At 41.5% G+C, this 27,261-nt stretch overlaps 1 protein-coding gene across 3 annotated transcripts in view; it reads left to right on the top strand.

Moving 5' to 3' along the window:
• Window positions 1-25,627, top strand: part of MAP2 (microtubule associated protein 2) — an 86,030-nt gene extending 60,403 nt beyond the window's left edge. For 2 of the 3 annotated variants that reach the window (XM_044302625.1, XM_044302628.1), the window contains 6 exons: window positions 4,829-4,967; window positions 5,977-6,320; window positions 10,196-10,288; window positions 11,681-11,762; window positions 18,570-18,682; window positions 20,549-25,627. In XM_044302625.1, the coding sequence (XP_044158560.1) occupies window positions 4,829-4,967; window positions 5,977-6,320; window positions 10,196-10,288; window positions 11,681-11,762; window positions 18,570-18,682; window positions 20,549-20,764 (987 nt within the window). In that variant the 3' untranslated portion in view covers window positions 20,765-25,627. The remainder of the gene's footprint in view (window positions 1-4,828; window positions 4,968-5,976; window positions 6,321-10,195; window positions 10,289-11,680; window positions 11,763-18,569; window positions 18,683-20,548) is intronic. The other variant, XM_044302626.1, reaches the window with a different exon arrangement.
• Window positions 25,628-27,261: the final 1,634 nt, after the last annotated feature.

The raw sequence follows: 27,261 nt of genomic DNA, 5'->3' as shown, positions 1-27,261 counted from the left end.
AACTGTGATATGAAAAGTATGGAGCAACACATATGGAATTAAGTAGTTAGCAAAAAAGTGTAAAACAGACCAGAATATGTTTTATATTTTAGATTCTTCAAAGTAGCTCCTTTTGCTTTGGTGTCCTCTTTGCACACTGTTGGCATTCTCTCAATCAGCTTTATGAGCTTGTCTCCTAGAAGGGTTTTCCAATGGTCTTAAAAGACTTCCCATTGGTGCAAAGCACTTGTTGGCTGCTTTTGCTTCACTCTGTAGTCCAATTTATCCCAAACCAGCTCAATTGGGTTAAGATCTGGTGATCTTGGGGGCTGTGTCATCTGCCACAGAACTCTATCACTCTCCTTCTTGCTGAAAAAGCCCTTACACAGCCTGGATGAGTGTTTGGGGTTATTGTCCTGTTGAAAAACAAATAATGGTTCCACTAAGTGCAAACCAGATGGGATGGCATGTCGCTGCAAAATGTTGTGATAGCCATGCTGGTTAAGTGTGCCTTGAATTTTGAATAAATCACCAACAGTATCATCTTCAAAGCACCCCCAAACCATCACAACTTCTCCTCTATGCTTCACAGTGGGAACCACACATGTAGAAACCATCCCTCACCTTTTCTGCATCTCACAAAGACATGGAGGTTTGATCTAAAAATCTCAAATTTTGACTCATCAGCCCAAAATACAGATTTTCACTGGTCTAATGTTCATTCCTTGTGTTTCTTGGTCCACGCTATTCTCTCTATTGATCTACTTGTTCCTCAGTAGTGGCTTCTTTGCAGCAAAAGGCCTGATTCTCGGAATCTCTTCTTAACAGTTAATGTTAAACGTGTCTGGTACTTGATCTCTCTAAAGCCTTTATGGAGGCTCTAATTTGAGTTGCTATTAATTTGTGGTTTCTGAGGCTGTTAACTAATGAACTTATCCTCTGCAACAGAGGTAACTCTTGGTCTTCCTTTCTTGGGGCGGTCCTCATGAGAGCAGTTTCATTATAGTGCTTAAAGGTGGATTTAGAAGGGCAGATTATAAAGAACAAACGTTCCTGCGAACGTTTGTCCCAACAACCTGCAAATGTAAAGGAGCCGCTGATCAGCTAATGAACCAGCGAAAATTTAGTTCATTGGGTGATCCTGTCATTCATGCAGGCACATAAATAATGGTTTCTGGGCAGCAAACAATGCATCTGTATTAGGATCAGCAATCGCAATAGCAACCGCTCGTATTCATACTGTGGAGATGATCGCTGCATGTAAATGCAGCTCTTCACCCCCACTGAACGAGCAGCCGACTGTTGGGAAGCCGTGTAAATGCATCTTAATGGTTTTCATTAGGGAGGAGCGAATCAACTTTGGATGAAACATCCGAAGTCAATTCGCATAAAATTTCGTACCAATACTGTACGGAGCAGGAGCTCCGTACAGTATAAAAATGTGTTGGCTCAGATGAGCTGAAGTTATTGCTTCGCAAAGTTTTGCGAGACTTCTGATAATAACGTCATAAATTAATTTGTACTGTAAAAAATATTTTCCGAACTCGGGTTCGGTTCCAAGTGGTACCTTGGAACCGAACCTGAGTTCGGAAAATGTTTTTTTACAGTACAAATTAATTTATCAAGTTACTACCCAAAGTCTTGCGAGACTTCGCGAAGCAATAACTTCGTCTCATCTGAGCCAACACATTTTTATACTGTACGGAGCTCCTGCTCCGTACAGTACTGGCACAAAGTTTTATGTGAATTGACTTCGGGTGTTTTCTGGATTGACTGACCATGTCTTAAAGAAACGACAGTGGAAACCAGGACTCATCCGTGCCAGACGCCCTCGAATGTGAGCATTTGCCGACTCAAGTCGGTTACGACGACGAACTGCAGTCAGGCCCTGACCCTGATGAGGACGACGAGCATGCAGATGAGCTTCCCAGATGATTTCTGACAGTTTGTGCATAAATTCTCTGGTTCTGCAAACCGATTGTTGCTGCAGCTGTCCGGGTGGCTGGTCTCAGACAAGTATGGAGGTGAACATGCTGGATGTGGAGGTCCTGGGCTGGTGTGGTTACACGTGGTCTACGGTGGTGAGGCTGGTTGGATGTACTGCCAAATTCTCTGAAACGCCTTTGGAGATGGCTTATGGTAGAGAAATGAACATTCATTGCACGGTCAACAGCTCTGGTAGACATTCCTGCAGTCAGCATGCCAACTGCACACTCCCTCAAACGGTGCGACATCTGTGGCATTGTGCTGTGTGATCAAACTGCACATTTCGGAGTGACATTTTATTGTGAGCAGTCTAAGGCACCTGTCCTTGATATGACACACCTGTGAGTTGGGATGGATTATCTCGGCAAAGGAGAAGTGCTCACTAACACAGATTTAGAGAGATTTGTGAACAATATTTGAGAGTAATGGGTCTTTTGTGTATGTAGAAAATGTTTCAGATCTTTGAGTTCAGCTCATGCAAAATGGGAGCAAAACTGAAAGTGCTGTGTTTATATTTTTGTTCAGTGTATATATATTATAATAATTCACATGCACAGAATACCTCCATGATATGTATATAAATGGCCTCCACTCTCCTAAGTGTGTTATTTACAATTTCCATTCTAGGGTTAATTTCTCATCAAGTGAGAGGTACTTCAGATGTAGACAGCCTATACACTTATTATTTGGTGTTGATTAGCCATTGTTTTCATTGCAAAAAAAATATGTGCACTACCCACTGAAGATGGACAAAGTTGGCACTGATAGATACAAGAGGGGTCTAAGGACCCTGACACATAGCGCAGTTGGGATGCAGTTGTAACACTGCCAGCCAGTGGAAGTTTTTGGGGATGTATTTTGTGCTGCTGGGGGCAGTATTTTGTGATGGATTGTGGTATTTGGCTCTGTTGGGGTGGTATAATGTGCCACAATATGGTATTGCTGGCTCGGTCTACTTGTGTTAGCCCTGCCTTCCATCAATTTGGACCCCACTATAGAACAGGGCCACTTTTAGTATTTTTTCTAGGACCACTTTAAATTCCCAGTCCGTAGCTGGCAAATAGCATTTGCTGCCAACAAACAAGTCAGTATAAGTAGGAGTGATGGCATTAGTGATTGCTCCTCCCCATACTGTGGAGGAGAAGAAACACACAACGCTATGTGTGGCGAAAAAGGGGCACAGCACACCAACATCAAAACCTCATCCCAACTGTGAAGTATGGTGGTGGGGGCATCATGGTTTGGGGCTGCTTTGCTGCGTCAGGGCCTGGACGGATTGCTATCATCGAAAGAAAAATGAATTCCCAAGTTTATCAAGACATTTTGCAGGAAAACTTAAGGCCATCTGTCCACCAGCTGAAGCTCAACATAAGATGGGTGTTGCAACAGGACAACGACCCAAAGCATTGAAGTAAATCAACAACAGAATGGCTTAAAGAGAAGAAAATACACCTTCTGGAGTGGCCCAGTCAGAGTCCTGACCTCAGCCCGATTAAGATGCTGTGGCATGACCTCAAGAAAGCGATTCACACCAGACATCTCAAAAATGTTGCTGAACTGAAACAGTTCTGTAAAGAAGAATGGTCAAGAATTACTCCTGACCGTTGTGCACGTCTGATCTGCAACTACAGGAAACGTTTGGTTGAAGTTATTGCTGCCAAATGAGGTTCAACCAGTTATTAAATCCAAGGGTTCACATACTTTTTCCACCTGCACTGTGAATGTTTACATGGTGTGTTCAATAAAAACATGGTAACATTTAATTCTTTGTGTGTTATTAGTTTAAGCAGACTGTGATTGTCTATTGTTGTGACTTAGATGAAGATCAGATCACATTTTATGACCAATTTGTGCAGAAATCCATATCATTCCAAAGGGTTCACATACTTTTTCTTGCAACCGTAGGTCTTCTTCTCTCTATGCCTGCTTCTGGATGATTGGTCTAGACTACATTGACCCTTATAGGGAGTAGACTGTAATATAAATATTACTGGTTTATTCATCACCAAATCCAAGGATAAAATTTGCAGAAACACAGGCTGGTGAATGTGAAAAAAAAAGAAAAAAATCACTTGCCTCATCATCACTATTCTCTTGGCCAGGGGAGTTGCTAGTGTCTATAAAAAGATCTGGGGCCCAAGCCCCAATTCATATGGCCCAATTCTCTAAGTCCACGCTTAATAGCGATAAATAAAAAAAACTCATCGATTTGAAGATCCCGCGTGAAATCTCGTGCACGGTGGCGTATGATGTCGCAGAGCCTGCCAATGTTATGACATCATCATGCACAGTGAGATTTCGCACTGGATCCTTAAGCAAGATGGCCGCTGCTCCCTCTTCACGATCAAATGGATGAGGTAAGTACAATTATTATTATTTTTTTATTGCAAACACTAAAATGCTTTAATATGGATCTTGGATGCCGAGATGAACGCAGCATCTGAGGAGTTCAATGACAGGGTGCAGCGTAATTTGTCACAAAGCAATAAAAAAAAAAATAAAAAAAAAATTCAGCTAAGCAGCCAAATTGAAATTTAGAGAACTTTGCTCATCTCTAGTTATGAGTTCCCTGTATTTGTGAGGGAAGTGCTCCCCCCGCAGTGTATCAGCATGTACACACGCAGCCCGTCAATCAATGCTAACAGGTCTGCAGGAGGTAAGGAGGTAGGGGTGCTCCCCTCATACATACAGGAGACTCAGAACTTTTTTGATAGCTGCCAGGTGGCAGTGTTATTTTTCGTGCTACCTGGATAAAACTGTCTTCACACAAAGCTACTCTTGAGGAGGACAGCATTATATGGTTTTTAATTAGGCAAACACATCTGTGATCTGTTAGGTTACCCTCATCTTTGCTCTTTTTTAGGATGGAGTGACCAAGAGCCCAGAGAAACGTTCCTCTCTGCCGAGACCTTCTTCAATCCACCCGACTAGAAAAATAATCCCTGTAGATAAGGAAGAGAACTCTTTGTCCACCAGCACATCCTCTGTGAGACGCACCACAAGTATGTCTATATCAATGCTGCCTTGTAAAACTTTACTGTATTGATGATTTCATCTCTATAAGTGATCTGGATGTTCTGGGAGGTTATTTATAGCAATCTGTCAATTCCAAGTATTCATAGTGGAGGAAACAATGGTTCAAACTGTATCTTGCCATGCATTGGTTTATAGTTTGGGACTGCACACAATAAAATAAAATGAAAAATAACACGGTCCCCTGACCAAATCTACCTGGATGTGGCATCAGATGTAATTGGCACTTGGCCAGATGGAGTTGGCAGCCCTGCTCTAGAGATAGGTGCAAATTCCAGAGCTGTGACTATGCCATGCATGTCTGAGATGGGCATTACTGTATTTTATATATTATTTTTAGCACAGTGTTATGGATAACAGGACAGAATGTGTTTATTCACATCAGTAATGAAAAGATAGACACACTATATGGACAAATGTATTGGGACACCTACACATGACACGTAGAGATTAGACATCTCATTATAAAGTGGTTTCCCCCTCCTTTGCTAATAAAAAAACATTTGTGTGGTCAGACCCTGATGTTGGACAAAATGGGCCTGGCTCACAATCTCCATTCTAGTTCATTACACAGGTGTTGAGGTCAGGTCTGTGTGTGGACAAGCCAAGTTCTTCCACACCAAAGTCGCCTAACCATGTCTTTATGGACCTTGCTTTGTGCACAGGAAGTGTAAAGTTGTCCAAAATGTCTTAGTATGCTGAAGAATTAAGATTTCTTTTCAACAACACAAGCCCATAGCATTATCCCTCCTTCACCAAACTTTACAGTTGGCACACTACATCCAACACTATGTGCCTCAGCACTCGGCAAACTCGCTTTATAACTCTATGATTAAGAGATGCGTCAAAATACTTTTGTCCATATAGTCTATCCATCTATATATCAAACATTGTATGGTGGGGGTATTTGAATAATCCATACATTCTCTTTGGATTATTTCATTCTTTCTTTACCATTGTGTCTTATTCATTATGTAGGATCTGAGCCAATTTGGAGTCGAACAGGAAAGAGTGGAACTTCTACACCTACTACACCTGGATCCACAGCTATTACCCCAGGAACACCACCAAGTTATGCTTCTCGAACTCCTGGTACACCAGGAACACCAAGTTATTCACGTACACCCCGTACTCCAGGAACTCCAAGATCTGCCATGTATATAGCCTCTGACAAGAAAATTGCCATCCTACGAACACCTCCCAAGTCTCCTGCCACTCTAAAACAGATGCGCGTTTTGAATCAACCCCTGCCTGACTTGAAGAATGTAAAGTCGAAGATTGGATCTACTGATAACATCAAGTATCAGCCTAAAGGTGGACAGGTAAGAGCATCCACAATAAAAAGATACACAAGGCTCTGTCTGGCCATCACAGATAGACGTGTTTGAATTCTATTTTCCTACACGTAGCAGATTATAACTTAAATGGGTTTTCTGGAAATAATTACATTATAATTATTACCCGCAGCCTGCCTCCTCAGACAGAAAATTAATAATTACCTGCCTCTGCTGTGTCCATGTTCCGGTCCCTGGAGAGTTTACACCTGCTACTTCTTGGGCATGGTCATATGCTCCGTTGTAGCCAGTAACTGGCTTCAGTGGTTATGTGCCACTTGTATTAATGTACTTAATTACACAATTATTTCACCTAAATTTGGCCATACACAGTAGATCTATGTGGGTTGAGTACGATGAGGTCAGCCGATCATCTAATGTGTATGGAGCCTCTTAATTCTTCCCTGACAGCAGATCTCATGGAAGATAAGGATTCGGCAAGTTGGATTTCAACTGCCCAATCCTTTTGTTCTCGGGGAGATATGACAGCAGCTTGCTTCCTTCTCACCATTTACTAAATATGCATGTTCAGCCAAGCCAACCATGCATATGTATAGCAGTATCCGGGGAGATAGCTGTTGGACAAATGGGAGTTAACGTCAATAGTTATCTCATATAAATGGCTGGCTGTCACGGCTGTAAGTGAGCAACAAGAGCCTACACAGCGAATAGCAACTGACCGGACCCAAACTAAGGAGGATAAAGGGTGACCCCTGTCAGACCCTAAAAGCTCTCCCTAAGCTGCTATGCACATGTCCAGATCCAGATGGTGAATCGAGACATGCCCGCGTACCTAAGGCTGATGACCACTGAAACCCCTACAATAGTGGAAGGGGCACGGCCACCGGTGCCCTGCTCAGTATATGGATGGAACCGGGGTCGCCTCGGATCCAGTCAGCAAAGAAACAGAAACACACAATGTCTGAACACTTAACTGAAGGAGCTGCGGCTGCAGTGAAAACAGATCCAAAGTCAGCAGACAATATCCGAAGTACTTGCTTCAGCAGAACACAGATCCAGTGAAAAGATATCACACAGGTGAAGATACTCAAGCGAGAGATACAGCTCAAAAGAAAAGTATAATCCGCACCTCTACAAAGGAGGAGGGGTGATTTAAAGGCAGCGAAATCAAACACAGGAGGGACAGCTGGGAGGAAGGAAACAGAAAGTAAAGACCTCATCACAGGGGCGGAGAAACAGTGCAGAGGGAACTTCTCCAAGCTCTAGTAGTGACATCATCACAGGGGTGGAGAAACAGAGCTGTGAGAACGTCTCAAAGCTCTGGTAGTGACACTGGCTTTTTCTTAAAGTACAAAGACTTGATGTGGGGCATCTCAATAATAAGGAAATGTTAAAGTGCAACTATCATTTCATAAAACTTTTGACATAAGTATTGATCAGTGAAGGACTTGTTGCTGAAACCTCCTAATCTTTCAAATGAAGAGGCCGAAACTCTCAACTTGCTTTGCAAGGCTGTACGTGGAAAGCACAGCACATGGTGGACAGGTCCTTAAATTGTTGAAGGGTCACAATGCTCACCTGAGTGCTTCTGCACCTTCATTTTCTGCAGGTGTCTCAGCTCCTGACATGTCACTATCACATGCCAAAAGATTTACGAAACAATAAGTATTCTTTTAAGTGTATGTTCATCAGAATACCTTGAGTGTCTTTGCAAATTCATTGCATTAATGGTCTTGCAATGTTCATGAGTTAAAACCACTACCATAGACCAGAGCAATAGTCACAGTTCTTCAGGTTGCTATTAGAAACCGTTAGCGAATATATTGACATGCACTCTCCTGGTTTTTAGTGTCTGGTGTAAGAATTAAAGCGTTTCTCCAGAACAGACGTTTGATAGGTCATTGATTTCAGGTCAGCAGTGGTCAGGCTACCCACACCCCTGCTGATCTGCTGTTTTGCAGTAGCTCGGGCACCGGAAAAAAGTATTGCAACTACACAGCTAGGTCCACTGTGTAGTAGCCGGTGCTAGTTACAGCAGTACTGCTCCCATTCATGGGGTTCGGTCCTGGAGAATCTGTCAGGTCTTCTATGATACCCTATTGGCGCTCCACTTTTGTAAGGGTAATCAGTATTGCAGGAAACCACATTCCAAGACAGAACAGCTCTCCTTGTCAGGTCAGGTCCACACACTGTTTCCACCTTTACATGTGTCAATGACCATAGGGTTGACACAGATGTAAGAAGATACTGCAGCAAACTGATGGCACTCACTCTTCAGTATTATGACATTTGCATTGCAGCACAACAAATTAAGGGTAGTATTCTACCTATAGCCCACTGCCTCTAACAATTTGCTTGAGACTGAGCTGCTCCTTGGGGTGCTGCCTTTCTCTTTATAATTTTCTTATTATGCTGGTGAATGTAAATATTAGACTTACCAGAATGAGATTGGCATTGAGCCTGCTGATATTAACTGCAGAATTGTAAATACAGCTCTGAGGTATAATACTGGGTGTAACTCTGGATCAGCACTGTACATACATATACATTATAATAACTTATGAAAGATATTTACAATTGTACAACTTTGTATGGCAATTCATTTCTTAAGACTTGAGAAAAGGCATTTAAAAAATATGATCAACCAACAGTACGGTATACTGTACTCATTGACCACACAAAAAATACAGTGGAAAGCTCTGACAGAACCTCAAAATTCTTTGGCTGTATGTAAAACGGGTTCCATCTCCAACAGTGGGAGCTTTTCTGCAGCAGTAAACTGTAAATCACTTCATATTGTTTACAGAAACCATACAATATGAAGGGTTAGTCCAGTGTATAAGCACACTGTGATCACTGACCAACAGTCTGATTACCACATGGACCAGTAGAGAATGTGACCTCTTTGACAGCACATTTTAGCTGGCCAAGGGAGGTTTCATGAATGACTTTCTTATTTTGGGACAAAAAGCTGTCATTTTTGTTGCAGTTGTTCATGCAGTTTTTTCAGCCAAAGCTAAACATGGATTCAAAAGGAAAGAGAAAATATAAAAGAAGGCTTCGGATAAATAAAAAACAAAAAAAAACTGCAGTGTTTTTTCTCCCAAAAGAGATATATCCAAGAGACCACAATTTTGTTTTTTGACTTATACAAGATAATCAAGGGTTAATTAGTTTGTTTTTTTCTAGTCAAACTTGAGGGACATCCAATATATCTTTATATTGTAAACCAGCTATGTCAGTGATGGATAACCTCCGGCACTGTGGCTGTGGTGAAACTACGTCTCCCAGCATGCGCCATTCATTTCTATGGAGTTCTGAGAACAGCCAAATAAGAGTACATCTTGGGAGTCATAGTTTTACCAAAGCTGGAGTGCTGGAGGTTAGCCATCACAGACCTATATAACATGCAGAGTTATTGGAGAACATAACTACCAATATCTTTACTTTACAAAAAAAAACAGGGGCGTAGCTATAGGGGGTGCAGAGGTAGCAGTCGCTACCGGGCCAAGGAGCCTGAAGGGGCCCAAAGACCCTTATGCCGCATAAAAAGACACTGGCATTATAGAAAGTGCATGCTGGTCAAGTTACCCCTCTGGCTGGAGGGAAGGGGTTAGGCCAAGAATTTGGCATGTCAGGGGTAAGGGTGAGGTTTTAGCCTCAGGCAGCACGAAGGCTATGTGCTTCCCTGCCCCTGGCCACAAAGCACTGAGGGAAGGGGGGGCCCAAGCTGAACTCTAGCACCAGGGCCCATGAGCCCATAGCTACGCCCCTGCAGAAAACCTATGATGCAAACCAGTGGATTGCTTCCTATGTTTAGGACTATCCTATTGTAGCAGTAAGCTTTTTGCTGCTACACTTTCTCATTAGAACATGCTCATTTTGCCTCCTGTTCCTTTTAGGTTAAAATCTTAAATGAGAAGATTGATTTTAGTTTTGTTCAGTCTCGTTGCGGTTCCAAGGATAACATCACTCATAATGCTGGGGGAGGTCAAGTAAGTAAGGGCCTGCTTTACGATGGGATCTCCTCCAACACTTCCTTGGTGCTCCTTCTAATGATCCTTTAAGGCTTCCACCCTTTTTTACCACCTCAAACCTTTCAACACCTGTTCTGTCTTTTGTCTCTGTGTTCAATGTTCACTCCTATAGTTTGGCCACATGAGCATGTTATTAGGTAGAAGATAGTGTGGGTGCTAACCTTATACAGATAACAGTATATGTAAAGCTGGCCATATACTTTAGATAGAATGAGCATTCAGCACTCCTTCTCAACATTCTGAATGGCCACGAGGAGAAAGCCGCTGCTAGGCACTTCTAGTACTGGCTTATCTCCCTGAGAATAAAAGGAATGAGCATGTCGAAATCCAATTGTCAGATCCTTCTCTGTCAGGTGCCATTGGGGAAAGTCAGAAGGCCCCACAAACATATTACATGGGTGGCCTATTCCACCCAAATTGACCAACTGTCTCCAAAACTCTCGTAGAGATGAATGGAGCCGCAGTGTGCATACCTAATCTGCTGCTCCATTCATTTTGAGGGGCCCTGAGGTGCACTGTTCTAGCGATCGTTGGGCATCCCAGCGGTAGGAATTGTCCTATCCAATAGTTATAACTTCTTACAAGCAGAAAAATAACCCCTTTAAAAGGGTAGTCCCATCTGGGCAACTCTTTCTTATATGATAGCCGCCCCAGTATTCACCTGATTGCCATGGACCTGGCTGGTAAAATCTCCATTAATTAGACAATAACGTTGGAAAAAGGTTCAGGTGGTTACATATATCTTCGATATATAACCTGAGCCATGAATGGGAGACCATGGTTACACTGTATCTACCAGATAAAAAGCTGCTCGTTTCAAAGGTTTTCCACTCTGGGTTATATTAGGAGTTTTTAAAATGGGAGACCCATATATGATGTTTATGTCCTAGTCACATTTGGAAAGGGACAACTCTTTTTGTGCCGAAAAAAAATCAGCACATACGTATCATTGGGATGTTTTTGTCTTAATGGCAGGGAAATGGGAATCAATACAAAATTTGTAATGGAGATACAGATGATAAAGAACTGAGGTTTGAAGAGCAGGGTGCTCCATCCAGGGTCATCCACTTATTATTGTGTCCTCAAACTAGAATGTTGAAATAAATCTCTTACTCCTATGTTAATAACTTGTATTTGAATCACTCTTTGCACATTAACCACGAATTATAATGTAACTACTTGCTTCGTTACATGCTGTGCCACCGACCTGTGTCTGTACTCACTCACTACCACTATAGCATGAATCGATTCTTGACTCTTTTTCAAATTATCCAGCAATTTCTTGCCTATTCCCATCCAGGGTCATCCAGATTTACTTTCAATATATCTAAATGTATTCTATTGTTACAGATCCAGATCGTTACCAAGAAGATTGACCTTAGTCATGTAACATCAAAGTGTGGCTCCCTGAGGAACATTCGCCATAGGCCAGGTAAAGAGATTCCCATATTGTAACCATTGATGGATTCATGAGAATTGTTTCATACAATTAAACGCGTTTGGTATTGGCTCATTTATATTCTATAAATCCTAAAAAGTTTAAAGGATGTACCAGTCTATGAACATGTCATGAACATGTAGGACATCCATTTTGATATTTAGTTATCTGACCGCAGCACTACCTGACAAATAATTCTTCTTCTATGTTCCTGTTGCTACTGAATAGGCATCCTACATTAATATCACTGATGATTACACATGGAACATTAGACAACCAAAATAACCAGTCTATCACTGAAACAAAGTAGCCATAATTACTCAAATATAAAAGAATGAAAAAGATTACCCTTGCGCCATCTCAATATTAGTTCATACTATGCCAATAATGCTACAATATGTTTCCTTCACAACTTAGATGGGTTAATTAGGTCAAAATCTAAGTAGTATGTGGCATTTTTTTAAAAATGGCAGATAACTGACTCGGTGGTTAGCAGTGTTGCTTTGGCTCTCTGAGTTTAAACCCAAAAATAACATGCGCATGGAGTTTGTATGCTCTCCCTGTGTCTACATGGATTCCTCTGGGTACTTCAGTTTCTTGTCACACACCAAAAACATACCTATAGGTAAATTGGATGAATATAAAGAGGCCTCAGTGTGTATGTGAGGGTCTAAGATAGGGGAATTAGATTGCAAGCCACTGAGGACAGGGACCAGGGGGAGTGTTACACCTAGCACCTATTACTCTGTACTCACTGCTCCCACTCCAGAGTTATCCTCCTGCATCCTCTAACCACGAGCATCACATTACTAAGAAGCTGATACAGTGACCAGGTTGCCATGACAACTAGCTGTAATATGAACGCGGACTCCTAGTGCCTATTTGAAGGGAATCTGTCAGCTCCGAACCACCACCCCAAACTAGAGTAAGCAGTGTGTAGTGTAAGTGACGCTGAGTTCAGTAATGCAATTTTTATCTTCATACTTGCTTTCCGATGCTGTGCACCCATAATCCAGCAGTAAAATGCATTTGAGAGGACTCCAGAGCTCACACACATAATGGAGAGGGCTCAAATAGGAGTCCTCTCAATACATTTTACTGCTGGTTTGTTGGAGAACAGTGTCGGAACGCTAGTGAGTAAGAAGATAAAAATTGCATAGCCGGACTCAGCACCACTTACACTATACTATACACCAATTTCTCTAGCTTAGGAGGTGTTTAGTTGCTGACAGATTCCCTTTAAGCAAAGAAAGTCCTCCAAAACGTTGCCTGAGTGTTGGCACAGTTCACCTCCTGTTCCAGTTCTGTCCGGCTTCTGCTTCTGGCCACCTTGTTCCTGGTCACAGGGGTGGACTGGGAACTTGAAGTGGCCCTGGGGAAAAAAAAACTAAAAGTGGTCCCAAGATGTAGGTGAATTCAAATTGACAGGCATGGTAACACAAGTAGGCACGGCCAACACCAACCACAAATAGTTTGGCTAACAGAAGTTGATGAGACCAGCAATACCGTAGTGTAGCACAAAATACCACCCCACCTAAACTAAACACCACAATGAAGCATAAAATACTGCCCTATCACCATAATGACGACGGTGATACAGTTGCATTCCGGAGGACACCTGCGGCTGCTGGCCAGGTGCATAAGTACTTGATACTCCTAGCATTAATTAATGCTGAGAGCATCAAATCGCTATGTGCCTGGTCAGCGGCCATGAGGAGAACTTGAGTGGCCACCTGGGCATCAGTCCACCAGGAAATTTCCCTGTAGGGTATATGGCCAGTCCGCCCTATCTGGTCCTTACTCCAGACATGTTGTTGTATGTTCTTGAGGGGGTCTTTGTTGAAAAACCAGAGAATCCCTTACACTCTGCTTTCCAATCTAGCCAGAGTTAAACTGACTGTAGCTAGTCTGCAACGTATACTACAGTAAAGGTCTGTATAGCACTCTGATTATATTGGCACTATATAAGCAACAGGAAATACACAGTTGAGTCACATTATTATGACCACTTCCTACTTTTGGCTTCAGCAGCCTGTAGCTTACGAAGGAAGTCACATGTCATGAGCTGGCTTGGTGGGTATATAAGATGCCCTGCCAGTCCAGATTGACAGGCCTGAGTTCGTCTCCTCCTGCCGTCTCTGTGTGCTGGGTAAATTTCACGCCTGCTCCGTGCCGTTTACCCAGCACACAGGACCGTCAGGAGGAGACGAACGTTGGCCTGGCCCTGTCAATCAAGACTGGCAGGGTGTGGAATGAGGTGGGAGAACGGAGCCTCTAGGAGCAGGAGCAATGCCCTCCCCCCCCTACACCTAGAGGCTAATTTGCATATTATAAAAGTTATAATTGTGCAGTATTGGGGGCATGAATAATCACAAGAATAGCACATTGCTAATGTCAGCCAGTTTAATAGGGATAATTCTGGTGACAGAAACCCTTTAAGTATTATGTTATTTTCCGATATAACAATGTTATAATGGAAAATAATAAAGTGAAGTTCGGGTCCCCATTGACTTCAATGGGGTTCGGGTTCGAGTTCGGGTCAAGTTCGGGTCTTGAACTCGAAGTTCGGCCAAACCTGGCAAAACTGAACTACCACGGGTTCACTCATCCCTAAAAATAATTTGACATGCTGTGGATTTAAAAAATCAGGTCAAAATCTGCACCGAAAAAAATCTGCATCCTGTACATGACAATTTAAAATTATCATAAAATACAATGTGCATGACCTACAGTGCCGATTTTCCACATTCAAATCTGTGCTAAAAACGCGTACATTTGGCCTAAATAGCCTATTACACTGCCGTGTCCTCCCCCACATACTTTTCATCAACCAGTGTAATAGGCCAATGCCAATGAGCAATCATTGCATTTATCATTGATCAGTGTTTGTCCAGCACAAACATCAGGCACTAAGGTAGGACCCTAACGGAAAGGAAAATGTATAATTTCACCAAATGCCCATAAGAGAGTATATCAACTAATATTGACTGTATCTCCAAAAAAGTGAAAGATACACTTTAAGCTGCATTTTGGCAAACATCCAATAATATCTGATATTTTCTCATATTAAGAAAGTCGGTTAGAAATCTAATTGAGCATAATTTTTATTATGACCACAAGAGGCCAATTAATGCTTGGGTCCAAATACAATACGATAGCACTTTGGTAGCTTTTAACCTTTGGATGTGGTTACTGGACAGCTTCCAGTTAAAAGCAAAATGAACAGATACTTTGTGGTCCGGCTGACGGCTATGTTAGTAAAGACAGAAATGTATTGAGCTAATATAGAATACACTGGAGACTAGTCGTCAATCCAGACAGCAGCAACTGGTCAATAACTAAGTGTTAAGTGTCTTCGGTATCGTGACAATATTAGGCTAGTAGGAATGAAGTACATCAATGAGAAAGGATACTTTAACGGGAACCTTAATGGGAACTTGTGACCATAAACATGTAGTCCTCAGCATGTTATAGAGCAGAAGGAGCTGAGCAGATCACTGTCAATCACTGATAAGACTGTCCCACTCAAATGCTGAGATTTTATTGGATCTTTTCCCATAAAACCATTCATCGATCTGCTCGTTTCCTCCTGCTTTATAACATGCGGCCTGCAGATTGCACTGCATTTTCATGGTGACAAGTTCTCAGTAAATGGAGTATCTACAACAAGCACATTGTATAATATGTTTCGGAAGCATTAAATAATTGGCAAAAAATAGTAAATTGTTTATACATTTAAAATTGCGGAATAAAGACCCTGACAATAGGATGGGCAGCCCTATTTGTTGCCTCTTTTGAAGTGTGTTCTCAGAAAACTGATGGTAAAGTTGTCATTATGTTATCGACTGAAGATGACTGACGGAATGACAGTTTTAATATCAGATTCCGAGAAGCTGATTTAAAAGTAACATTCAATATGATTGCACTTCCTGTCATCAGCTTCTTCCATTGATAATTTGAAATATATGAACAATTTTTTTTTTACAATTATAAACAATACATTTCTGATTGACTTGTTAGGCTATGTTCTCATTTGAGTTGGAGGCTCAACAGACTACATAACTTATAATGGGGTCGATCAGAATGGGGTCCTTAACAGAACCTGAAGGACACTATTATAAGTCAATTGGGTCCATCAGGCACCACTGTACAAGGGTGTGAACAGAGCCTCAAATATTCTTATAGTGTAACTGTCATTTTCCAAAACTTTTGACAGGGGCGTACATGGAAATCACTGGGCCCTATAGCAAGAATTTAAATTGGGCCCCCATGTCCTATTCATAGCCCCTCCCCTACCCATTTATGGCCAGTATATACAGCAGTGTACTGATATGAGATATAAATTATAGCTCGTACCTCACATATCAGTACACTTCTGTATATACTATATATCTGTACACACTACATCTATTATATCTCATACCTCACATATCAGTACACTTCTGTATATACTATATATCTGTACACACTGCATCTATTATACCTCGTACCTTACATATCAGTACAATGCTGGGCATACTACATACCTGTGTCCACTGCATCCTTTATACTGTATAATAGATGCAGTGTGTGTGTGTGTAATATATATATATATATATATATATAAAAAGAAGGATATATACATGTATTTATGTATGTTCCGCATTCACTCCAAAATGCAACCATCGATTTCAACGAAACTTGGTATACACATCCCTCGCTACATGGAAAGAAATCTTGTGGGGTCTTAGCTCTCTAGGACATACCGTTCCTGAGATATTCCCAAAAAATGACCTGCATTAGACAATACAAGCCTGCAAGTTTTTCTCTTCATATCCCAACTGCCATACACACGGTCACATGTCCCTTATCAGCCAATAGAAGCTCGCAGGCCCTTAGTCTCAACATGCACACAGTTTTACTCCAGGTTTCCACAAAAACCCAGTCATTTTTCTTCTCTGCTGTAGGTCAGCTTTAGGCTACAATAAGTCGCACGACACATAGGGCACAACTACACTGCTACATGTGTCATGTGACATTAATGTTGCACCAATGTCGCGCAACAATTTTTATAATGATAGTCTATGGTGTTGCACTGTGACACATGACATGCTGCGACTGCAACAGTCGCAGAAAAATCCATCTTGGATGTTTTTTTTCCAACTGTTGTGTCGCTGTCGCAGCATGTCACATGTCGCAGTTCGACACCATAGCCTATCATTATAAAAATTGTTGAGACAAAATGTCGCGCAACACATGTCAATGTGTAGCCCTAGCAGTAAAGGGGCAGGGCGCTGTGGAGGTCACTGTCAAAGAGGCGGGCACTGTGGAGGTCACTGTCAAGGGAGTGGGGTGCTGTGAAGCTCACTGTTAAAGGGGCGGGCTGCTGTAAAGGTCAAAGTTAAGGGGATGGGCTGCTGTGAAGGTCCCATTTTAAAGTGGCGGGGCACTGTGGGGGGTCAGTGTTAAGGGGTGGGGGACTGTGGAGTTCACTGTTAAAGGGGCAGGGTGATGTTGAGGTCACTGTTATGGGGGATACTGTCGATATCTTTTAATGACACACACAAACATTTAATTAAATAGATGAAATATACCCGTGGAAAGCCGGGTCCTTCTGCTAGTATATATATCTCTTATAGAGCAGTGTACTGATGTGAGAAGTGATATATATATATATATATATATATATATATATGTAAAATAGAGAATGGGGGGTAATGAGGAGAAAGGAGGAGGACCTCCTCTTACCACTCCATTCTAGTCTCAGTGGAGAGCTTATCCTGCAATTCTTCTTCATGCTGATGGTGGTTGATGGATCTGTGAACATGCTCTGTGCAGTTCCTTTACTAGATGTACAGGACTTGTGATGCTGAAGATGATGTCATCACAGGTCCTGGCATATGCTCCTATCTAACCTGGGAACTACACCATGCTCTGTGCAGTTCCTTTACTAGATGTACATGACCTGTGATGATGTCTTCTCCAGTGATACGGTTACTATACTGGAGTTGGACAGTAATAAGTGTAATTAGGGGGCAGGGCCATTGGTTCACTGCGGACCCCTTTTCCCCATGGCCCCATAGCAGCTGCGTGGTCTGCCTCTGTTGGAAGTACGCCACTGACTTTTGACATGTCATACTGACATGTCAAAAAGTTTTGATTGTTGAGGGCCCGGCTGCTGAGACACCCATTGATTGCCTGAATGAGGATTCAAAAATGCTCTGCCGAGCACTGTGTCTCCTTGCTAGCTGAAGATGTGCTCATATGAGACCAAATTGAGCCAGCAAGGACCTCCTCATTTTAGCAATTGATGGGGGTCTCATTACCTTGACCCTCACCGATCAAAACTTTTCACATGTCACTATGACGTGTCAAAATTTTTCTAAATAACAGCTACACTTTAAATAGGTTTTCTGGGCAGATAAATTTGTTTAAAAACATGTCAGAAATGGTTAAAAATAATAAAGACCTCCACGATCCCCCACTGCTGCCGTTCCAGCACTGCTCCGATCCCAACTGCTCTCCATTTCTTCTTCTGGTTTGACGTGTCTTAAATGCCAGCAAAGCCCCGCACAGGCAGAACGGCAGCAGAGGGTGATCATTGGAGGTAAACCTTGGTTTTTATTCTTAAGCCTTTCTCACTCTTTTTTATCAAAATGATCTGCCTGAAAAAACTCCTGCAACTGGATGTTACCAAATAAACCAAATAAAATGTAACAGATTCCTTTTTTTTCTACATATCTAATGATTCCAGAGACACATGAGTATAATGTACATGTTATCTCAGGAAGGTAATTTTAGTGTTATTTATATTCTGTGTAGGTGGTGGAAATATTAAGATTGAGAGTGTTAAACTGGATTTCAAAGAAAAAGCCCACGCAAAGATTGGCTCACTAGATAATGCTCACCACATTCCTGGCGGTGGAAATATTAAGGTGAGAAATTACAGTTGTCACTGTCACTTGATGACTTTGGACTCTTAATGTGTTATCTATTTGTGAGTGGGAGGAGAAAGTTACAGCATGTAAAAAGGTTTTAATCCACCTCCTTGGAACATTTTAGACCCATTTAAGGGCCCATTCACACGACTGCATATTTCTACCCGCATCTGTTCCGCAATGCAGTCCCAATCATTTTAATGGGGCAGCAAAAGATGAGGACAGCTCACCGTGTGTTGTCCACATCCGTACTTCTGTTCTGCGGCCCTGCAAAAAAGATAGAACATTTCCTATTCTTGTCCGTAATGGCAGACAAGAATAGGCATTTCTACACAGGAGAAAGATGATCTGATCCGCAAAATGCGGAATGCACATGGCCGGTATCCGTGTTTTGCGAATTTGTGTATTTAAAGGGATTCTGTCATGAGATTTTACCCCTATAACCTAAACATATGCCCATGTCCGTACTCATAACATGAATCCTAAGCTGGCCTTATTAAACCTGCTTGTGGCTCTATTAGCCCAAAAAACAGGTTTTTATAACCTGTCAATCAACTACCTAAGGTGCCCAAGGGGACGTCCGTTAATACATGGTGCCCAACCGCACCCATCGCCGTCTGGGGCCCAGCCCCACCTTCACTTCGCCGGCCTGATGCGCATGCACACTTCGCTGCCAGGAGTCCGCATGGATGCATCAGGCTGAGCCTAGTGCGCACGCGCGGGATCCGGCAGAGGGACGGGAGGATTGCGGAGGCGGCACTGAGGTGAGGAAGGCGGCACTGTAGACAGGGAGGGCGGCGCTTAAGACAGGGAAGGCGGGGCTAGGCACCAGGCGGCGATGGGTGCGGCCGGGCACCATGTATTAATGGACGTCCCCTTGGGCACCTTAGGTAGGTGATTGACAGGTTATAAAACCCTGTTTTTTGGGCTAATAGAGCCACAAGCAGGTTTAATAAGGCCAGCTTAGGATTCATGTTATTAGTACGGACATGGGCATATGTTTAGGTTATAGGGGTAAAATCTCATGACAGAATCCCTTTAATTAGCATGTTATAGAAAAAATCTAGCTACCAGCACAAGCGTAGATTGAAATACCCCCAAAAAAACTTCAGCCATTGGATCCTCAATAAAATATATTAAAGGGGGTTTTCTGGTACTTTTATATTAATTGCAATTGATATTGAATCGGTGGAGATCAGACACTCCTGCTAGAAGTGGGTGCCAGAACGACACAACTTTGTCCATTGTGTAGAGAACGGAGCTGGTTTCTGCAGCACTGCTATCACTCACTTAACTGGGAGCAGTGTTGCAGTAACCAGCTCCATCCACTATATAATGGACAGAGCTGTGTAGTTCTGGAGCAGGAGCTACTGCAGAACAGCTGAAAGGTGGGGGTGCTAGGCGTTTGGCCCTCACCGATAAGATAATGATGGCCAATCCTGAGGATAAGCTATCAGTATAAAAGTACTAGAAAATCCCTTTAGCGTTTGTTCTTACATGGTAAATTCAGTTTTTGTAATTATGTTTTTAAATCCCCAACAAACATGCTTCAACTGCTGCCAATTCTCCTCCCCTCAAAAAAAGTCCCTACCAGTACCAGGGATGTCACTGCAGGATGAGGATAATTGTCCATGGACACATGACCAGGGCAGCCAGTCTCTGTCTACATCGTTGATGTCACTGTGGATGACACGTCTGCCTATATTACATTGTTGATTTTGAGCATCTTGTTGCAGTTCAAATATCTTCAGAGTTGTTAGCTAAGATCTCCAAGATAAAATCAAGGTAGACCGTTCTAGACTGCTGCTCAGTAATCTGATGCCTTGGTAAAGCATATACCATTACCTTTCTTTTTCTTGATAGATAGACATCCAGAAATTGCATTTCCGAGAGCAAGCCAAGGCCCGAGTTGACCACGGTGCTGATATAATCACAGAGTCTCCAGGTCGTTCTAGCCTTGCCTCTCCACGGCGTCTCAGCAACGTGTCCTCTTCTGGAAGCATCAACCTGCTAGAATCACCACAGCTTGCAACCCTAGCAGAAGACGTCACTGCGGCTCTGGCCAAACAGGGCTTATGAATGTGTTACCTTTAGCAGTGTATGAAGTTAATCTTAAATAATAATAATAATATTATTAATGAAAATATTTACGCATGAGCTCTTGGCAGGATTTGGGCTCAAAGCAGGTGTCACATTCATTACTTTTCCAATCCTTCTAGAGTACGAGCAAATATCACATAATGCCAAACCTATACACAAGTAGGTTTTTCATTTAATACATCATTTTCTGAGTGAAGGTGCCAGATTTACCCACTATGTTACTGGCAGTAAAACAAAGTCCTAGGATAACAGTAGACAACTAGCAACTGGTCATACTTTGTCACGTTCCAAAGGAATTAGAAGACCAAACTTCACGTATTAGCATACCTTCTAAGCATCACCCAAGTCCTTATCACTGCTCTTGACTAGTCTTGCATGGAGCCCTACAGTACTTGGTGTTATTTCAACATGTGCCTGCCAGCCTCCTGAACAAAGTTAGCGTAAGAGCCATGTCCTGTTAGAGCGGCTGCTCATCTTCCTGTTCAGTTCAGATTGTGGTCAAGCTCTTTGTTCCATAAATCCCCAGTCCCCATAGGCTAATAAACCCATTGAAGCTTTTTGCGGTGTGAAAGGCTGAGGTGCAACATGATTGATGAAGAAGACAGACACCAATATCCAACCTAAAAAGCAAATCCTGTTAGCGTACAGTCGGTCAAGCTTGTACAATGGGAGAAATGCTCCCTCTTGGAGGAGAGTTCTTTGAAGAAAATGGGGAGCATCATTGAAAGGGAGCAGCGGTCAACATAGCGCACTTATTTTATGACTAGTATCTGTATATTTAATGGTCTTTCAGCTACTAGAATGCCTGCTTTGCTTTGTAATATTGTGCATTGCAGACCTTCCAAGCGGCAGAGGCCACAAACAAAAAACTCTAGCTTTGTGCATAGGCAAACATTTCCAACACCTTTTTTCCACCTGTTTGATACAGTATTATTAATCTAGATGTATATATATTTCTCTGTGGCCATGTTTTCATTCATTCTCCCAAAACCTTTTCATATACTTGAAAAATCCATTTCTTACTCACAGTATCTGTGTCTATTGCACCATTTGGTAAAGCAGTTTTAGGTAGGCATAATTTAATATTAGGAAAGCTTCCTTTTTCCTATGTAAAAAAAAAATGCTAAATTAAAAAAAATGTGTACTTAAAGAAATTGAGATAAAACACAGCAAAGCTCTTTAGCATGGATTTGCTATGTTTAGGGTCTTAAGAGGCCTTGGCTGTTTTCATTTCCCTTTCTAAGCTTGATTGCTCCAAAAATGAGCTGTTTTTGTCAATGACTGCTTTCCTCTTGCTCCTCATTTCGAAAGGGCTGAAGTGTGAGTTGATTTTTATTCCTAAAGGATCCTGTTCTATTTTCCATGTACAAAGATCCAGTCGCAAAGTGTTGCTGATTTTTATTTTCTACTTGCTAAAGTTGAACATTGCTCTGATTCTGGACAGCAAGATACATAGCCGAGTTGTGAATGCGTCCACATATTCTGAGATAACTCACTACTCTAATACATGACTCGGATCAGCAAAGGGCTAGTGAGGATTTATACTGTGGAAGTTCATAGAATAACTAAACCCAAGAAGTCATCAGCTACTAGTATTTTAACGCCAGTGTAAGCCGTCCTATTGTAACACCCAAGTATCATCAATTCTAAAGTCTGAGTCTGTGGTCATCACTCATTTTGAAACTTCTATTGATATGGTGTCCTCAAGGCTTGATGCTGAAGAAACCTAAGTTAGTGACTTTTCTGTAACAGCATTTGAAGGATAAGGTTGGTAGTATAGACCACATCTCTGTTATTTTTCCATTTCTATCATTTAATTCAATTTAATTTTCAGCAAATCAAACTGAGCACCAAAAGTTAATGACTAGTACCTAAGTACTCCAGAAATCCCTGGGGAGAGGTCATTCAATTCTAATAGATAAAAGGTCAGAGGTAAATAGTCAAGACTCTGAGATAAACAGTCATCATCCTGAGGTCCAGGTAGTATGTTTGCTGTGCACAGGACTGTTGATACTAATGTTGAAGGCATCCCTGAATCTCCTTTTTTTTTAATAAGGACCTTGTACTGCAAACATAAAGGAACTTCTAATAGTAATTTGCAAGGCTAATACCTGCCCTCCCCAATTTAGTGATAACATTATCATTATTTTGCCAAACTTAAAATTCCAAGTGAAATATAATCAAAGTTATGTCTTGGGGGGCCCCCGTTGCAGCACTAAGCTTTGCTCCGACACACTACTAAGCTCCACCCTGTTATATCACTTACCCTTGCCCCATCAGCCCTCTAAGCTCCGCCCCTGTCTGCCTGCTAATCCCCACTTTCAGCCTAGCAGTACAGTCTGGTCACATTTTCTACTGCTCTGCAACTGGGAAGGGCCCTTTTCTCTCCTGGGCCCCTGTGCAGTTGATCCAGCAAAACAGGCATTAATTTTTTTCTTTCAGCCAACCGATAGTGGCCAGCAGGGGGCCCCCTGATCTTTAGGGCACCAAGAATCTTGCTTGGTTTGCATGGTGGTAAAGTCTGTCACTGAATATAATCTTGTGTGACAAAACTAGACAACACCAAAAGGTAGAATACAATTTAAAATGTTATTCTCCTTAGCTATTGTCTTTTGAGCTATTTGTTCAGTATCCAAACTGATATGTACTGTGCTAGCCCCATTAACCAGCCATTTTACAGCATTCATGATTCAAGGGGCCGCATGTGCCAAAACAACCTGAGTTCCTATTGGAAACAAGGTCCATTTTTGATGTATGAGGCTTATTGTGTGTACAGTCTACAGTACTAGGAGCCTAATAGAGTTTACTTGGCCAGGAACCCTTGTAGAACTCTCACAGCATGGTGCTGTATGCTATTCCGGTGACTGTAGGTTTTACTACACAGTCTGTCTCTAAAATAAAATGGAATCTGAATTCATTGGGGACAACCAGTTACCAGTCTATGTCTTTTTTTTTGCAATATAATTTACTTTCTCAAAAGAAAGAAAAGGATGTCTCTCAAAATCATTTTACAGTACAAAGCCAGCTAATGCAGATATTGTCTTACAGGGTGCTTTTACTTCTGTATTTGGTCATGAAATATGTTGTATCTTCTGCAGTAAATGGTGTTTTACAGTCTGGTTTAGGCTTACGCTCAGATGTAATAGCTGATTTGTGATATACAGTAGGTCAATGTTTTATTTCCACAGTTCTGACATTTTGCAGATGGTAGTTGCAGTTAAGGTAGCACCCGGTGTCTGGTTTGCTGCCTACAGCTTGTCTTATATCTCCTCAGTAGTCTTGCAAGCAGCAATGTGATAGCGCTGTATGTAATGTTTCCTATTTGTCAGGTCTTAGTTTTCGGTGATTTTAGCAATGACATAGCAGTTAGTTACAAGGCAGTGTGAGGGATTCTTTCTTTCCTTTCTTGTTGATTATAAACATTGCCGTGACCATTTATGTTCCAGTTGATGAGCATCATCAACTTACATGACACTAACCTGACATAGTTAATAGCAATAATATACCTGATGAGTTTTGCCTGGTCTATGGGGTTACATTAGGGTAAAGAAATGTGCAACATGTAAAACTTATTATTTCTTAAAAATTCTCAGCTTTAAAATAATCTTTTTTTTGTAGGTCCCTCAAGAATAAGCTAATTACAAAGCCCCTAGCTTCTAATCAGTAGACGGGGCGCCTCATAATTAGATCAAAGTGAGCCCACCACTCTATGCCTTTTGGGTTAATTTCTCTCCCCTCTTCCCTACTCCCCTTATCCAGTGGAGTTGCATTCTTAGCAAAGAGGAAAGGACCAACAGGATTGGGTCACCACTCTCCATGGGCTCTATAGCAACTTGTTGAGCGTCTTTTTAAGGCCTTGGCTATAATCTGTTATGGAACCTACAGCAGCAAATTTTACATTAACTGTGAGTTCACATTACCAGTCAATGGACTGTTCATGTAAGGCATAGAGATGTTGAGTCCTCCAGAGAGAGATGCTCTTTGTAGCCCCTTTGAATTCTAGCTGATAGATGCAGACTCTTTTCATAACTCCTTAATAGAGTATAGTTTACTAAACCAGGTAACCCCTTTAACATAGTTGATGAATTTAGTTGTTTATTAGGTACAATACTAAAGATAGTACGGTGTACTAGTTAAGTAATCACAATACTTTAGGACAGTGTTTGTGGCCAGCGTCATGTGTCAAAGCATTTTTAATTGTGTTTGCAGGCCAAATACCATTTAATGAGTTCATGGAGTTGACAAACCCAATTTTAAGTGTGTAAAGCAGAGGGCTTTAGAAAATAATTTATTTTTTTCTGGTTAGGTACAGGAACTATTTGTACTTATCATTTCTACTTTAATTGAAGTAGAAGACATTTGTAAATGATTTACCTGCTGTGACCCATGGGCTCCGTGAATGCTGGACACCCTACAAATTTAAATGCAAGCATATACCATATTTGACATTAGCAAAATTTGATTTTAGACAGCAGACAAGATAAAATCTTCAAAAAATGTATTTTAAAATAAAATATTAACTCAACATGATGTCAGTGCCTCTTAATATTTATAAACATGAATTTACAGGGTCGGAAATTGCAGTTTTAAATATTCTGTACCAAAAAAAGAGTTCAACTTTAGCAGTGGAACAGAAAATTCAGTCCGTCACTTCCGTCTTGGATTATGAGGGGTGTGATTTACAAATCTGTGCATTTACCTGATACCTTTAAAGCCCGTAAACATAGGGAGGTGTTTATTGAATGGCTGGTGGTAGTTAGTTCATGTTTTTTCAATCCAATTTGCAATTGTATTTGTTGCTGTATAGTGATTGTTTTGCAAAATAAACCGCTTGTCATGGTCTGTATTTTCTTCCTTTCTTCTAAGCATTGGCATATTAGCCAGTCAGCTTTGACTTAGTAAGACATTTTACACAATGAAAAGTGCAAGACAAAATAATATTTATCCTTACAGTACAACTATTTATTTGGGTGATTCAATTTCTCTGTCAAAACAGTGCCTATCATGACTTATCCATGAAGACAACACCTTTCTAAAGTATATCATGGATCAATCGTCCTTCTAAAATTAGTTTCTAAATGTAAGATTGAACTCCGTTTACCAGATAACACAGATGCTCGATCAGATTGAGAGTAGGGGAATTTGGAGGCCATGTCAACAACCTGAACTTTTTGTCATGGTCTTCAAACCTTTCTTGAACAGTTTTTGCAGTGTGGCAGGGCACATTATCCTGCTGAAAGAGACCACTGCCACTAAGGAATACTGCCCCCATAAAGGGGTATACTTGGTTTGCAACAATGTTCAGGTAGGTGCTATATGTCAAACATCCAGATGAATACTAGGACCGAAGGTTTCCTAGCAGAACATTGCCCAGAGCATCACACCGCCTCTGTTGGCTTGAGTCTTCCCACAGGGCATCCTGGTCCCATCTCTTACCTCAACTGACGCACACTCAGCGTTGTCCACATGAGCTAAAAGAAACCAAGTTTCATCAGACAAGGTCACCTTTTTGCATTGTTCCATGGTCCATTTATGATGCTCACATGCCCATTGTAGCTGCTTTCAGTATTGGACATGGTTCAACATAGACACTGACTGGTCTCCAGCTCTGCTTCAATATACTGGCAAGCTGCAATGCTCTATGTATTCTAACTTCTAACACCTTTTTATTTTAGCTGACATTAACTTTTTCAGCAATCTATGCTATACGAATTCAGCGGCATGGGCTAGCATTTGCTCTCCATGCACATCAATGAACCTTGGCCCCTCACGAAACTTGTTTTCTTTCATACTTTTGGTATGTGTCAACCATGACTTACCAGGAACACCAAACAAGACTTGTAGGTTTGGCTCTAGCTATCACAAAGCCTGATATATTTCACCGCTTGGCAGGTCCAATTGTATCAAAATAGCCAACAAATACTATGTTTTAATGACATGGCTCATTGACCTAAAAAAAGAAGAACGGGGGACATTGGATTGGGTTTGCAGTAGGGAGTGGGGGTTACCCCAACATTTTTGTGTTCACCTCCACCTGGCTGTGTCCCTTCCTAGTGCCTACAGTAACATTTGACTTGCTTTATTGCTATATCACACCTTCATTGGATTGTTATAAAACATAAAAGGGAGGGGAGGTAAATCCAGTTTGCTCAATTTTATTTTATGTATCAGTGAGGAAAACATAATCCCAAACTATGATCTAAAACCAAGGCTCTAAACTTTAGAAAATAAAGAAACCTTTAACTATCTGGCAGGTCAAATCAGATATGTTTGTTCCATACAGTGATTTCAGCCAAAACAATACATCTGTATTTTAAATTATATGCATTTTGCCTTTGTGTCTTGGCTATAACAATTGATCCTACATTCATTTACTACTCGCCCTCCATTATTTTCTAATTTTCAACTAATTATGGAGAGAGGAAGCATTTGTTTGTGAGCAATGTAAGTGGAAGAAAATGGAAAACATGTTATCA

This window comes from Bufo gargarizans, chromosome 8, assembly GCF_014858855.1.
Source record: "Bufo gargarizans isolate SCDJY-AF-19 chromosome 8, ASM1485885v1, whole genome shotgun sequence".
Taxonomy (NCBI): domain Eukaryota; kingdom Metazoa; phylum Chordata; class Amphibia; order Anura; family Bufonidae; genus Bufo; species Bufo gargarizans.
Note: the sequence above shows the minus strand (reverse complement) of the source record. Positions and strands in the feature narration are given on the sequence as shown.